At 38.0% G+C, this 16,939-nt stretch overlaps 1 protein-coding gene across 1 annotated transcript; it reads right to left on the bottom strand.

Annotated features, from left to right (window-relative positions):
* Positions 1–11,703: 11,703 nt before the first annotated feature.
* HOXD1 (homeobox D1) lies at positions 11,704–13,382 on the bottom strand. Its single transcript, XM_072416819.1, is given in 2 exon segments — positions 11,704–12,490; positions 12,807–13,382. Coding segments are annotated over 2 exon segments (885 nt in total). The 5' UTR covers positions 13,360–13,382; the 3' UTR covers positions 11,704–12,158.
* Between the last annotated feature and the right edge of the window lie 3,557 nt (positions 13,383–16,939).

The raw sequence follows: 16,939 nt of genomic DNA, 5'->3' as shown, positions 1-16,939 counted from the left end.
AGAATTTGGCCTTTAGGTCTTCAATAAAAAAGAAGTGCCCATATCCGGAAGATAAATGTAACTGTTGAAAAGCAAGTAGTTGTGTTAAAATTAAATCAGTCATTTGTGTAACATCCTTATCACTGTATATGTGGTTTGGTGAGCATGTTCAAAATATGTAACAAGCAGCAATATTTGGTAAGGGATTTTGATGTACAGGGATTCTACACTCATAGTCACTATAAATATGTTTGGTGGTGTTTGCTTATGAAGCCTGCTCTGGAAAAAACACAAAATCAAAATATCAGTTTTTCTCACTAATTTATTACACTTAACAAAAAAAACTTTAGATTCATTCAGTGAGTGTATTCATGATCTTTAGGACAGGTCTGCCTGCATTTTCTGGCTTTGACAACATACAGAAGCTTTCAATTTCTGAAATCTGGAATTACATGTATAAATTTTATAGGTGAGCTGATAGGGTTTAATAATTGCAATATAATCTAGTTTATATATATAAATAAATATATATATATATATATATATATATATATAGTAAGTATCTGCAAGCTGCTACTTGCTCTCTTCTGTATATTTGTTTTGAGTTCATAACAATCACCTTACCACATTTATCTGCTAGTTCAATGGTGATTAATATTATCAAGTATTTATATAACACCGACATATTACTTACCACTTTACAATATCCATAGCCATGCCATTAACTGTCCTTCAAAGGGGCTCCGATCTAATGTCCCTACCATAACCATATGTCAATAACACAGTCTAAGGTCAGTTTTTGAGGGAAAGCTTGGATACCCAGAGGAAACCCATGCAGACACAGGGAAAACCTGCAAATTCCATACAGATAGTGTCCTGGCCGGGATTCAAACCAGAGACTTAAGAGTCTGAGTCTAGGTACACACATGCAATGATTATCGTTAGAAAACCAACGACTAACAACAGATCAACCAAATATTCACGATTATTTTGAACAATCGTATAGTTCACGATTCTGTACATGCTCTAACGATACGATCAAATATATTCCACCAATAATGTACACACACTGGATTTGATGATTTGTACGATGGAGTGACGTGTACCAGAGTAAGTGGACCGCAGAACAATCCACAATCCACAACTGTACACACAATAGAATGCCAGGATGGTTGGTCATTGGCGTTGTTAGCCAGTTGTTCTGAACATTTTTGGTAATGATTATCAAACAATCGGCCGTTAATCGTTTGTTTCCAATTATAATAACAAGTATTGCACGCGTGTATGTAGCCATATGTCTAATGAAAATAACTGATGTAAGATGTTCCTTAACTTTTAGTATTAATATTATTATTATTATTATTAATATACAGAATTTATATAGCGCCAACATATTACGCAGCGCTGTACATTAAATAGCGGTTGCAAATGACAGACGAATACAGACAGTGACACAGAAGGAGAGGACCCTTCCCATAAGAGCTTATAATCTGTTCCTCTAAAAATTCTAGTAAAGAAATACAGTTAATGAGTTAAAGTACAATACAGTTAAAACAATTAACGAGTGGGGAGTCCAGGCCAATTGCTAATACCACTTCTGGAAAAACATTATCTAATATAATCTAAATGAAGCTCAAGTTGAGGTACCATGGGTAACCATGGCTTTCCCAGCCATTCAGTGAAAGATAATGAGGAGCACGGTAGCAGGTGTAGTTCCAAAATATGGTGCCAGATTTTTTTTTGAGGATATAAGATTTTACTGCACTTTATACTTGGGTTTATATCCTTTAAAGTCCCAGAACAAATCTAAAATCTAGAGGACCAGACCAAATAGAAAACTATTGTAGCTTCCAAACAGAGGAGGAACAAAGATCTGGATAGTCTTACGAGCACTCTTGGGTAATATGCTTACTTTACTGCAGACATGAATATTAAGAAGGAAATTGTATTTTTTTTTGTATTAGGTTGCCATATTATTCCAAGGTTTAATATCCTTTTAACCTCCATATTGCAATGTGTGGATGCCAAGGAACCTATGAATAACTGTTTATCAAGTTTCTTCCAAGTATATCACAAAGTATATTCAGTATATTCATTTCAAGCTCGCTATTTCATACATTTTTCATGAGCAGTCAATGCAAGGTTATAGCAGGTGGAATAAATGTGATTAGCAAAGACAAAGTCATGATACTTGTGATATAAAAGAGAAGCGTATATTGACATATTTCATCATAAAAGAAAATTCTGAGCCTACAGTTTCTCTGTATTAAAAATCTTATCAATGGATACAAGGATGTGTTAGTGATGTAGTTAATAGTACTATAAAATACTCCCGACACCAAAAGTAAACCAGAAAGGATAATATTTGTCAGTCTAACATGAATATGTGCTTTAACATATTGTAACACATTGTAAGGGACTGGAGGGCTGGATTCTGGATGGTGTGGATGTGTCCCCTGGGTTCCTCAAATACACATGGTGATGTACTCCAGGGTTCATGGCTGATGTGGAGAAGACAAACTTTTCGTTTTCCCTAAACCTTTAATTTCCATTCTGGGTCCTAAAATCGAAGGCTTTTGGATGGGATAATTGCTAGGTTCATATTTTATCTGGAAATTAATCTTTAATATTAGTCTCAGCTCTTACTAATCCATTTAATTGTCTTTGTTGGGGAAAATGGATACTTTTTTTGTGGACAGAACACTAGCACCATCATATATATATAAATGTTTTCCTAAATGTTTATTATCTATTAAAATATATTTAGATTCATTCTACAGGTTACGTACATTTCCAAAGCATTAAAGATTCTATGGTATACTTCCTTTCTACATGAAATAATTTCTTACAAGTTCTGCACAAATCTTTTTATCACTAAATTAGCAATATTAGAAAAAAAACAACCTATGGGCTATTTAATTTTGTACATCTACACACATTCCAGTGTTTTGTTCAATTTTATTTTCTGCTTGTTTGATGACCATTTGTAATTGCTATTCTGCAGAGCTGGAATCTCAGTCAGAGCATTCAGTGCATTCCATACAAGTGATGCTTATTCTTCACAACTAAATAAATGTAAACTGTGCTCCAGTTGCTTCCTACCCTTCTAGTGACAGAATATATTAAAACAAACTATTATTTGGAGTCAAGCGTAAAAAAGAAATTGAACAGAACATGGCGTGTTTCTTACATGAATTTACAACATATATTTTTTTTTATCTTTTTATATTTAGTTTACTTCTACTATGTTCCTATTTTTACCTTACTTACGTTTTTTTTAATTTGTTTTTAAAACCTTGTGCAGTAAATACATCTGTTAACATATCATAATCTATAGGCTGTTACACATTATATAAAAATTCATTGAGCAATGGCTGAGCTGGGTTCAGTTTTAGCACATCTAGCCCCAACCTGTCAGGGGAGAAATATGGATGCCTGTCATTTCTGGGTTGTTTCTCAAAGTGTCAGGAGGGCTGTCATTTTTACATCATTGAAACAAGTACATCAGGTGTCTCAGCACATTTAAATGTTATAACATATGTTAGATAACAGTGATTGTAATTATATTTCTGTAATGTTTTTTTTTCTTCCATGGTAAGAACTGAAATATCTTAAACTGTATCCTCCAGAGTCATGAACAAAGTACGAAGTTCTCTTACCAATAGCAAGCAAAGAGAAGAAATACATTTCTTTGTTCTGACTACATGAAACTGTTGAAATCAGAGTGCTGCTGCCAGGCTGCCACACATCGCTGCTTATTGCAGAAAGCTATTAAAAGGTTCTTCCTTGTGTTAATAACACCATATATAACTTGCATTGTACTTCCTAGCAAATCATGAAGCTACAGCTTCTACACATAACCAAAATAATTTTATTTAGCCCCATTGATCAGTACATTGGAGAATTTGTGTAATCACATTGTTCTTTTTTTTACTTCATCTCTACTTGCTCCAGGCTAACATGTTCAGCATAACTAATATTCCATCGTAGCTCTTACCAACTATCCCCATTCATCATTTGGTTACCCTGCGCTACATTTTTGTAGATTATATTTCATTGATGCGATGGAGATCTGAATTAACACAATACTCTGATGTAGTTCCTCCGGTAGGTATGAAATTTGTTATCACATCCCTAGGCCTGCTGCCCTGTGTTACTATGAGATGGTTGTACACAGATATACCTGAAATAGAGAATTTTCAATTTTATTGTTTGCCTAAAAAAATGATTATTGTATTTTCCAACGTTAGTAAGTGTGAAATTATTAGCTGCCATTTGCAAACTCTTTGATGCTATTTGGATATAAAAACGTTGAAAAACTGTTCTGCTATATATAGGTATAATAGTATTTTATGAGCTCAGTGCTTAGACATGAAGCACTTTAGTCATTTTAAACTTTAGCTGTCATGATTGCTTAAGAGGTAGAACATGGTGCTTTACTATGGATCCCATTATTGCAGTGATTGTATAATTCCTTTTTATTCTCTAAGATGCAAAAGTGCCAGCATTGGCACAAATTTGTGCATTACGGTGGCTCAGAGGTTAGCACTCTGGCCTTCGCAGTGCTAGGTCACAGGTGTGAATCAAAGGCCAGGGCTCTATCTGCATGGAGTTTGCTGGTCCCCCCCCCCCCGTGTTTGCATGGGTTTCCTCCTACATTCCAAATGTATGCAGTCAAATTTTTTGGCTTCCTCCAAATTGACCTTAGACTGTGGTAATAACATTTGACTATGGTGGAGACATTAGATTGTGAGCCACTTTGAGGGACATTATTTGTGCATTTAAAGTGATGTAATCATATTGCTTACACACATCTAAAAAGTCTTGTGCAGACATTCCCTTTAAATGCTGCTGGGCACCGCCATCTTGTATGTACAGTCAGCAGCTCTGGGAGATTTAGATCTTTTACTCTTAGTATTCCCTATTGTAGCTCTGCTAGCTGCTACATAAATGGTTATTTGCAGAACCAGGACAGACAGCAACTCAACACTTCTAGGGCGTGCAATGAAAAGGGGGATGTGCTAGGAAAACCGACTTTCCTGATGCTGTCAAATTTGATAGCAAATTCAAAAGCAGATGCTTTTACCTGCAAATGTTGGGGTGATGGCAGGCCCATACAGTTCATAAATACAGAGAACTCCTTACCTTCCTACTACAAGATCGTGCACATATTGAAGGACAAGCATTGTGTTTATATGTAAAAAACAAATCCATTATTACATTACATACACCATAAGCATACCATAAAACTAGGATGCTGAAACCCACAATAAAGTATACCTATGTAAGGGTTTACATAATTAATAATGTTGTTCATGAAAAGCATTATACCATTCTCCCAGGACACTCAAGTTGTGTTGAGAGAGACAAATCCCTTGCAAGATATTTTTGCAACAGAAAGCAATACTTAATTACTTTATCTCCTACAAATAGCATAAAGTATGAAGGCGTCTGGCATATGTATGCATCACAGTTGAAATATGTATACTGTGCTGTATTTATACTACATAGAGAGTATATGGGAGATTAACAAATCATTTCAGTAAATGAGAATGTTGTATATTTCTAGGTTTAATGTGTAACTGCGCCACATATACTGTATTTTGGCCTGTTCCCAGCCCCCGCTTCCTTTCATCCTGCAAGTTGTGGACACTCATCTGTCTTTAATTCAGTAAGATGTTGCTCATGAATCTGTAGAACCATTTCTCAAAATCATTTGAGGCATTTCTAAGCTGTTCAAACTCCATTTTGTCAAATGAATTTAAAATAAGTGCTAAATCAGGTATCAACCAGATAAAGCCAAAGTGTTAATTAGTTTGATTCATATTTGCTGTCTTTCCACCTCCAGACATTTGTGAGAAGCCCCAGCAGCAGAACAGGAGATAGTTTAGATAAGTCTCAAAAGTCTTTATTACATACTAAAAAAAAAAAAAAAAAATATGAAAACCACTTCCATGTGAAGTGAAAAGCATAGATTATCCTGTTACAATGGCACCTGTCATGGGGCGAGACATATTAGGCTGCAAGTAAACAGGCAGTTCTTGAATGGAATGTGTGCAAAGCAGGGAAAATTAGCAAGTGTAAGGATCCTAAGCATCATGTGTCAAATTGTGATGGATAGACCAAGGGGTCGGAGTCCCTCCAAAATGGTCAGTGTTGTTGGGTTTTTCTATCATGTAGTGGTTAGCACCTACCAAAAGCAGTCCAAAAGCGGTCCAAGGCAATATAACTGGTGAACTGTCTACAGGGTCATAGGCACCCAAGGGTCATTGATATATATGGAGGGGGGGGGGGGGGGGCTAGCCTGTTTGGTCTGATTCCGAATAGAGCAACTGTAGCACACAATTCACACACGGACATCAGAACCAGGGCAATAAAAGATGGTGACCTGGTCATGTTGTTTTTAGATCATGTGAATGTCTGGGTGTTTCTAGATTGTTTACCTGGGGAAGAGATGGCAACAGGATGCACTATGAGAAGAAGGGAGATGTAATGTGACTTTAACGATCTGCTGCTAAAGTTTTGGAGGTCTTTTTGAATCTGTGGGTCTGATTTATTAAAGCTCTCCATGGCTGGAGAGAATACACTTTCAACTGTGAAGCTGGATGATCCAGCAAACCTGGAATGGATCTGGTCCAGGATTGAAAACATTTGCTAACAAATAGCAAATTACTTTTAAGAAACCCATTCCAGGCTTACTGGTTCACCCAGCTTTTCTCTGATAAAAGTGTATTCTCTCCAGCCTTCAGCTAATAAATCAGGCCCTATGCCTCAACAAGTCAGAGCTGCTTTGGTGGCACATTTTTTAATGTTTTGGCTGATGTTTTGGCTGATCAGTGTGAAAATACAGTATACAATATATATGTACATTGAGATCCTTTCAGAATATGTTGACAAAAGTTTGTAATTTACAATAAAAAGCTATAAACTTTACTAGGGCATGTTGACTATAAGCTCACTATTATTTTCTCTAGTCTGATAGTCTTGACCCTAATTGTTTTGAGAGGTCTATTTTAACTCCATAGCTGTCCAGACTAATTCAGCTTCCACCCACTCCACCCTGACACTGAGCTTTGTTGTGTCCCATCTCCCAAGCTGATCATTACGTTAGTCCTAACTTGTTCCTCCCACTCTTACTTGTATTACATGATATTGTTGCATGCATTGCCCATTCATCACATGATGTTTACTTTGAAACATCCCACTTAACATTTTCTGCCTCATTCCCTCCGGTCATGTCTGTGTGGCCATTCACTGACTCTTCAAGCAGTTATCATCTTGTTCCACTGACAGTTATAGACTAGAGGTGCCTGGGGACATTTGATTACAATCTGTAAATATGGCCAAAAATAAATGTATGTAGCAGATTTACTAAATGAATTTTGAATGTTAACTAAAAAAATATATTTTCATGTGATTAAAGATGATTCACTGTCTTTTTTGAGTGAATATTGTTAACTTTTTTTGGTAAATCAGTAATAATATTATTAAATATTAGAGTAAATTAATAAATGTCCATCAGGCATTCACCTGAAATATTCTGTAATTTATCTATCTGTCTAATCTATTAGGATTATTATATTTTTTTTTTTACCAATGATGTACAGAATGTCTCCCCTACATGCTCCAAGGGCTACACCTAAAGTGACCCTTTGTGTTAATGACCCAACAGAAGAAGCCAATATCCAAGGACAATTAGATTCCTTTTTTTAGGTCTTTTTTCAGTGATCACAACCAAACAATACAGAAGAACACATTACCAAAATTCCATGCATACAATTGGCAAGAAGCACTGAGTTATACCTTCTAAAAAATGGACAGAAGATTCAGTGAAAACTCAAATTTGTCAACAGCAACATCATTTTTGCAAATATGATCCTTCATAGGCCATGCGTAAATGATATCATAATCCACTGTATAATGTGCCATAAACTATGTGTGACCGTGTGTAGGTATCAGATAAATTAAATCCTGCAGAATGACCAAACCTAACATATCCTCAGTTGAGCTGAAGACTGCTGGGTGAGTAACCTTCTGGCTTTCTTCATTCCTAAGGAACACTTATGTTAATGTCTGCCAACTTGAAAAATGTCGGTGACATTGCTATATCTGCATGCTACCTACAGTATGAGATGATTTCAGAGGCCTGTGTTATGAGAGTTGGGCCATTTATGTGGCCAGACCCCATTATGAAGGGCAGGGGTCGCCTCTTGATCATTGAAGGACCATTCCTTTTCCGTGTGTTAAGATCACAGTATATCTATGGAATCCCCATCAGAGGTCTTTCTTAAGTCTAGAACACATTTTGTGACTAACACATACTTGTAAGTTTGCTTTTAATTTTATTTTTGCTGTAAAATGTCTCAGTGTTGGCACACTAACAGTTTAAAGTATGAATTTCACAGGCAAAGCCACTTTGATAGTGTTGTGAGGTTTCCACTTATTTGTGCAAACTGATCATCACAAGTAATCTTTGGTCTTTATAAAATAGTTCTTGTTGAGGTTTCCAGTTCTACTTTAACTAATTGAGACCCCTTGAAACACTGTGACCCCAATGTAAGGATTGTAAACGCTGTATACACTTTCAAACATTTACCCAATATTAGTATTCAGACTCGAGGAGAAACTATCAATTTACCCATTAGCCTCCATACAGCCTACACCACCTCAACTGGATATAGTCCGTGATCCAAGATCCTAAGTCTACATTGGATAAGGTCAACAAGAATGAGTTTACAGTGTACTGCAAGACAGCTTTTAGCAGCAATTAATTTATTATCTTTGTACAAAAAAAAAAGTACAGATATTATTATTACTATTATTATTATTAATAAACAGGATTTATATAGCACCAACATATTACGCAGCGCTGTACATTAAATAGGGGTTGCAAATGACAGAGGAATACAGAGGGTGGTACAGGAGGAGAGGACCCTGCCCTGAAGAGCTTACAATCTAGGAGGTTGGGGAATTAACACACAATAGGATGGGAGATATGTAGTGGTGGGAAGTAGTGATGGTTTCAAAAGACAGAAGAAGACAGGTAGACAAATTTGAAAAAATTGGTTTTAAGAGCTCTTTTAAATGAGCAGAAAGTAGGAGGAAGCCGAATAGGACAAGGAAGACCATTCCAGAGAGTTGGGGCAGCTCTAGAGAAGTCTTGTATCCGTGCATGTGATGAGGTTATGAGTTAGGAAGTCATTAGTAGGTCATTGGAGGAGCGGAGAGAGCGGCTAGGAGTACTTGTTTACCAGGTGAGGAATGTAAGTGGGACAAGAACTGTGGAGGGATTTGAAGGGAAAGCACCGGACACAGTTTTAAACAAGCATCATGACTGTAAACCTAATGATTCTCATAATCATAGCACTATTTTATACAGCAAGGCTGGTCACCCATGCCACACAGGAGTGCAAATCTAAAAACTGCAATCAGTTGTTTTATCTGGGATTTCTGCAAAAATAAAATAGTAAATTGGATAGATAGATAGATAGATAGATAGATAGATAGATAGATAGATAGATAGATATTGTTTATGCTCACTTAATATCCAATCTTGCAGTGGCATGATATACTGTATATAGTCAGCGCTCAATATGTTGGCGCTATAAAAAACCTGTTTAATAACAATAATAATAATAATAATAGACTATTTCATATATTTTAAATAGATTGGATACACATCAAAAGTAATTCAGTTATTTTAATATTTAGATCTTTGGCTTTCATTAGTTGATTTACATGTACCATACTTTTGCAGTACCCTGCAGTCATCCAGTTTTGATGCCATCAGCAGAATATCAGTACATGATCCAATATCAGTATGGTGGTAGTTCTTTGTCCAGCACAGAGTTGGACCCAGCACTCCCTGGCCATTTGCAGACTTTGACATGACAATCCCCCCAGTTGTCTATACTGAACTGTGTGTGACCCTGACCCCCTGCATAGATTGGGTGGGAAGGATGCCATCCTGTTGTCACAGTGTCACAGATATAGGCTGGGCTTCGTTTTCTACAGAAATAAACATTTAAAAAGGAAGCGTGTACATTGAAACTTCCTTTCCCAAATACACTTTTGTCTCCTGACACATTTGATCTTCACAAAGGACATCTGATATGACATTTACAAGTGCTCAGCCTCCACTCCGACCTGCTCGGGTCAATCTAAAGTTTCCCAAGATCTGTGTACAATGCTGCAAGCTGTGTCCCGGTACTCCAGGTTTGTTTTGTGTCTTTCTGCAAAAAGATCTTCATGCTTATCAAAGAAAGGGACATTGCAATATCAAAGGTGACCAGGGAAGCCAGGGGTCACGACACAGGTGACCGTCTTTGAAGTGTCATATCAGCAAGAAAATCTGTAGTTCTAAGCAGCAGCTCATTAACATCAGATAGCTTGTAGCAGATGGTGCAACATCCAGGAGGCACAGGACATTATTATTATTATTATTGTTATTATTATATATGGATGGCATGGCATCATTTTGTGTTTGGTTGGACATATATAATTTATAAAATGTATGTGTGTATGTAAATATATATATATTTATTATACACACACATTTATTATTTATTTTTTGTTTATTTATATTAACTACAATATATTTTATTATATATATATTCCTTTTTTATTTTTTGTATCGAATAGTAGGAAGGTGTCTCCTCTAGCACTATCTTTAAAATACTAGAACTTCAATAAACTTCATCTAACTTTTCACTCCCTGTAATGTAACTTTGGGGTACAAGCTCTGCCCTCTTTCTGCTGGCTGACTCCACAATGTGCTGTACCAGCAATCGTTGGTTCTACTGTAATCACATAAGAAATATTATATTCGTTTATTTTGTGATATTGTTCCTATGCTGGCATTTCCAGTGACCCTGTGAACTTGTTGAAAAGGAACAGACACGTGTGTTTCTGATTTGATGAGGCTTTTGTAATGCTCACTTTGAAAGTGAGAATTTGTAATTCTCCCAGTCAGGGATCCGTTTGAAGTGGAATTCTCCTTTAATATGCAAAAGTTTGATTCTACAGAACAACCAATTTTACACATACACTTGGTTTTCTTTTGGATTACAAAGCAGACAAGGTTGATGTTCACAGGATGGACTTTAAGTGACCTTTTCATCTTGTCACTAACTACACAGGAGTACAGTAACCCCCAGCCCATCCCTCCAAACCAAAATCCTAAAACATAAGGATTAACTAATAGGGATTGGACTGTCTCTGATATATATATATATATATAAATAAAATAAAAACACTATACATTTATTTTTCTTTTTTAAGACAACAAAATACATGAAATTGAATAATAAGTTTGTTTTATTTTTTATTTAAAAATATATATACACACAGCAATTACAATAGAAATCAGGCCATGTGGCCAAATAATATCTGAGGTATCAAATACAATTTCACTGGGCATTTTAACTCACAGTGATAAAACAATTATAAAGGCAATAGTGCAAATTTAAATAATGTTAAAAAAACATTTTGCATTCATTCTTTCTTTGGTAAACATAGATGCCACCAAACTGGTTAAGCTTGGCCATTGATGGACAAATCTTTGCACAGTTGTGCAAAAAATTATTTCAAAATTACCTATCGATTGGCAGATATTGAACTAATTTTCCAACATGATTGTAAAATCATTACCTTGATGACTGTTAATGATGAATTATCAGTGCGAACGATCGCAGAGATTGGATGGTGCATGCGATCTGTGCAAAATTAGCTACATAAATAACACAAAACAAAGAGTACAGTACAACAGTACAGTAAAATAGACACTTTTTGAATAGTGGTCATTTGCATATTTTGGAAGGTCATTATGACTTTACAATTGTTTGCAAAGGTCAGATTTTACCGAATTGGGTAAAAATATTAATCTCATCTATGGCCATCCAAAGTGGTGGAGCATCAGTACTTGCATAGTGGGGAACATGCATGGCATGTCCCTTTAAGTAAACTCAATAGACCAACACAAAGAAACGATTTCAGAAGCTGCTAACTAAAATTCGTTGTGTGTCATGCTACACTCCCTGAATACTGCAAAGAAAGGGCTTTCCTGGGCTAGTCCCACCTAATATAGTGTTCTGTATCATTCAGCCACCCAGAAAAGTACAGCAATGGAATTGCATAGTGCAAAGGCAGCAAAAGTCCTGAAATCAGGTCTGGAGGTGTCCTTAGGATGAGGGGACCTCAATGGATGGGGAAAGGGGCTCAGTCTTTTGGATTGCTTTCTGCTGAAAGTCTACATTGGTGACAGTCTCTGGATTAGGAGGACTGGGTAGGATCCCTTCTCTCTCCCTTTTCTTCTGCTTCATCCTTCTGTTCTGGAACCAGATTTTCACCTGAGTGTCATTCAGCTGAAGAGTGTTTGCTATTTCTATTCGCCTGGCTCTTGTCAAGTATTTGTTAAAATGAAATTCTTTTTCCAGTTCTGTAAGTTGTTTGGTGGTGAAATTTGTCCTCATGGTGCTGGGAGGATGGGTCACTCCATAGTCAGAAGGCAAAGCTGCAAAGTGAATACAAAATGTTACAAATCTGCTGGCAAATAACAAATCACTGAACACAAATTGATACAAAAGTAACTTCTGCTGCTATGTTTCAAGAAAACCCCCATGTGCAGATCTATGGTTACATTTCTACTGCTTGCGATGGCTCTAAGTAGTCAATGCTTCACCAAACTTCGCCCAAGAATCATCAAACAGAAGACAGTGACACATAGATCCATAGTAGAGTTATTCCTAATTTCTTTGTACATTTTACAATTATTTAATAAAATATAGACATATTCGTTTCAGTGCAGAATGGAATCTCCTTGTACTTACTTTTCTTAGGAGCGTTCCTTTTAACTTTCATCCAATCAAAAGTGTTGATGGTGCTGTGGGTGTCAGAGACAGGGGAGTTGGGTTTGGGGTAGGATCCAGGAGAAGGGGAGAAGTTCTGGTAGTTCCCAGGATAGAGATCCAGCTGATCCTTCCGTGGTGGCCCCTGAGGGTCTTCAGTAAAAGTCTTGTAGGAGATCTGTCCGTTGAGAAAGTAATGTCCATTCCCTGGGAAGACCGGGCTGGGGTATTGGATGTGACCCCCGGTGTCCTCCATGGGGTGGGCAGATCCATAGAAGTCATAGTCCGGGCTGACTGGGAGTTAGTTGTAGTCTGCAGGTGCGCTTGGTTCATATGGAACCTCCAGGCTGCATGCTGGATATAAAGCTGGGGACTGATGAGAAGATTGATGGACACCGATCGGTAAAGTGCCCGCATACTCCAGCCCATTCCCGGGGTATGACTGGAGGGAGACGTTCCTCTGCTCCCCTCTGCACAGTTTGGCGGAGAAGGTTACAACATCCCCACACGATGTATAATCCAAGTAAGAATTCATTTCCTCATTAGGGCAGCGGAGGATCTTTATCTGCGACCTCCCCGGTCACTCCGAGCTTCACCTGATCTCTTCTCACTTCATTTCTCTGCAACTTAATATTGCCCGGTGGGGAGAGGGCTGCTCACATGACTACATGGCAGCCAATCAGGAGGCGAGCCTGCTCCCAGGTGGGGCTCACAGCTGGTGCAGCACTTGGTGGACTTTACAAACTTTGATGAATGGAAAGTTCCTGGGTGGGTGGAGGACTCATCCAGAGCTTTCAAGGGTACCCACCTCAGATTTATATCTCCAGAAACTCGTTCTGTCCAATCAGATCCACAATAAATCCATCTTCTCATGACACATACTGACCTAAATCTCTAATATTAAACACTGGGTTCATCTTTCACTTTGCATGACAGGTTTCTAACTTTCCAAGGGAACTCTCGCTTTCCTTTACTCCTCTCTGCTCCCCATCTGCTACACATCAGACTTTAACTTCTCTCTACTACATAGTTCAGCTCCCCTCTTTTTATGAATAGAGAAATAACACCTCCCCTCTCCAAACTACTCAGATCTTTCCTTCCCTCCAATTATAAGATTTCCTTCCCCTCTTGTCATAAGATCGCTGCTAGATTCATATTTATAAGATTTTCAAATCACCTTTATTTATTAGATCTACAGTCTCCCTCAATCTTTAGTTCTCCAAGTTATTCCTAAAATCCCAGCTTCCTTCTACTCCTCAAATTTCCAGGTCTTCCCTCTATCTCTAGGCTCTCCAGACTCTTTTCACTAATCAATTGTAATTTTTTTCATCCCCTCTCCAATACTCAGCTTCTATGTACCCCTCAGATCTCCATCAACTCTGCACTAATTAGCTCCCAAACTTCCCTCTACTAATTTAATTCCACACTTATCCACTACCCTGCTCTCCAGCTTCCTTGTACCCCCTGGATCTCCAGCTCCTCTGCATTAATAGGCTGCCAAATTTCTAACTGTATTTGCCCCTCTCCACTCCTCTGCTTTACAGCTTCCCTCAATTCCTAAAATCCCCATCTCCTCTCCACTCCCCAGCTTCCCTGTACCCCATATGATCCCCATCTCCTCTCCACTCCCCAGCTTCCCTGTACCCTATATGATCCCCATCTCCTCTCCACTCCCCAGCTTCCCTGTACCCCATATGATCCCCATCTCCTCTCCACTCCCCAGATTCCCTGTACCCCATATGATCCCCATCTCCTCTCCACTCCCCAGCTTCCCTGTACCCCAAATGATCCCAATCTCCTCTCCACTCCCCAGGTTCCCTGTACCCCATATGATCCCCACCTCCACTCCTGAGGTCTTCAGCTCCCTACACACATAGATTTCTATTGATGACCTCCTTCTACCTTGTCTCAGATCTCCCCACATTCTCCTCCAGCAGAGTTCCCAGTGAAATGATTCTGCTGTATTGCTGACACCACAACTGGTCACAATGATAAGAGCAGATAAAGCAGCAGCTCTGGAGAGTTTCACTCTACAGATCAATATCTTTAAAACTCTTATGAAAGATGTTCCAATCGATTGGTTTCACCGCCTCCCAAATGCACCATGCGCCGTACATTATTAATTAAATTAAATTACCCACAGCCAGGCACATCTGTACCTAGAATGTGGCATCAGCACACACAATTGAATAGAATGCTACTGTATGCTTAGTGTATAATGCAAAGCTCACCCCTGACTTTCCATAATATAGAATGATGAGCATGACAGCTAAACCTTATGTTACCTCCAGCCATATCCCTGCCTACCACTGACTGCAGCTAATGGATGTGGTGAAAGTGCTGCTCCCTCAAATCCAGGGTTCAGGATGATAATGGCTCCAATGGTATCCCCTGACAATACTCACCCTCCCTGTGTGGTGAAATACACAAGGCTTGGAATCTGGATATCTTACTCAGCTGCTGAGGCTTTCTACAGAACAATAAAACAATTCGATCTCAATCCACCTGAGACAAGGAGTTCCCTTCTGTCCTTAAAGTGACTGCCTGACCTTCTATTACTAGATGTATATCTTCCTTTGTTTATTGTAGCTCCAGCAGTGGTTTAAATATCTTTCTTCAAGAGCAGCCACAGGCTACATATACGCGTGCAATATCGTTATAAAATGAACGACCGATCAACGATTATTCACCATTATTTTAAAATATAATCCACCAATAATGTACACACACTAAATACGATCATTTGAACGATGCAGGAAGTGAGGTGGACCAGAGAAAGTGTACCGCAGAACCATCCACATTCACTGAACGACCGTACACACAATAGATAGCGAACGATCTTCGCCCAATCAGAACCACCTGGATGGTCGTTCATTTCCAGCGACATTCATTGGCCTGTCACTGTTCACTTTTTTTGTTAACGATTATTGGACGATCGTTCCTTAGTTGTTCGTTTCCAACGATAATTATTGCACATGTGTACGTAGCTTAAGTAATATATAAGAGATATTTCCATCACAGACAGAGTTTGAGATATTTACCATATAACTTACAGTCTCATTGTGCAATCTGGCTTAGGTCTAGCTACAGCTATTTATTCCAGGGTCCAGCTTGGTTGGATGGAAATAGAGTGAATAAGTTAAATATTGTTTAACCAAAACCTATTTTATATGGTTCATAAAAACTGAAAAACGATCAAAATATTTACCAACATTACAAGCCTTTGGTGATTCTTAAATGGTTCATATTTTGGTTTCAAATATCAGGACAAAGTGTCTGCCTGTTTTCACTTATACAGGTGAATAGTTTATTGCATAGTTTATGAGTTTAGGAAACACCTCCAGATAAAAAAACTGGTAGTGACTTAGAGTAGATTTGACCATGGACGTCATAGAATGATCAACCACACATACATGATCGGACCATCTTATAGTTTCTTGGTTGGCTTTCCTTTATAATCAGAGCAATCTATTAGAAGGGAAAGTTGTTGCAACTAGGCAAGGTTTTCTTTCTGTCTAGCCATCTTGTTTTTTTGAAGCTTTTAAACCCTACCCCTAAGACAAGATATCAATATTATCATTATAGAACAATTATATTATCACTCAATCCAACCAAAAGATGTAAGAATGGGAGATGGTCACCTGTCTATAGATACCTTTAGAGTCAGTGTCACAGTGTCATTGGGTTGAATATTATTTTCACAGTTTGAGATATCATTCAGAAATCAATGACAATTGTATCTGACCTGCAGCTGATCTCCTTCTGACCTGCAATATACCTCAAGCTTCTTTTCATTTTTAAAAATATGTATGGGAAAAGAAACAGTTCTGATGCCCACTGGCAAAGACCCTTAGGGTGCCCTGTAAGCTGTACAGCTCAACCATTCATACAATTATCTGATAGAAAGATGGTAGTGAACACAAAGGGGATGCCTGCTTTAAATAACCTACAATGGGAGAAATACCTGAGCTGCCATTGCTAATTCCATTCTTAATCTGTGATATATGTCCAAGTGATATATGTATATGAAGTAATACTATGTTCACTTTGAATACCTAATCATGTGGAGGGGATTTAAAAGAATTCACCGGTTGTTCATTCTACATGGCTGAGTG

This window comes from Pyxicephalus adspersus, chromosome 7 (assembly GCF_032062135.1).
Source record: "Pyxicephalus adspersus chromosome 7, UCB_Pads_2.0, whole genome shotgun sequence".
Lineage (NCBI taxonomy): Eukaryota > Metazoa > Chordata > Amphibia > Anura > Pyxicephalidae > Pyxicephalus > Pyxicephalus adspersus.
Note: the sequence above shows the minus strand (reverse complement) of the source record. Positions and strands in the feature narration are given on the sequence as shown.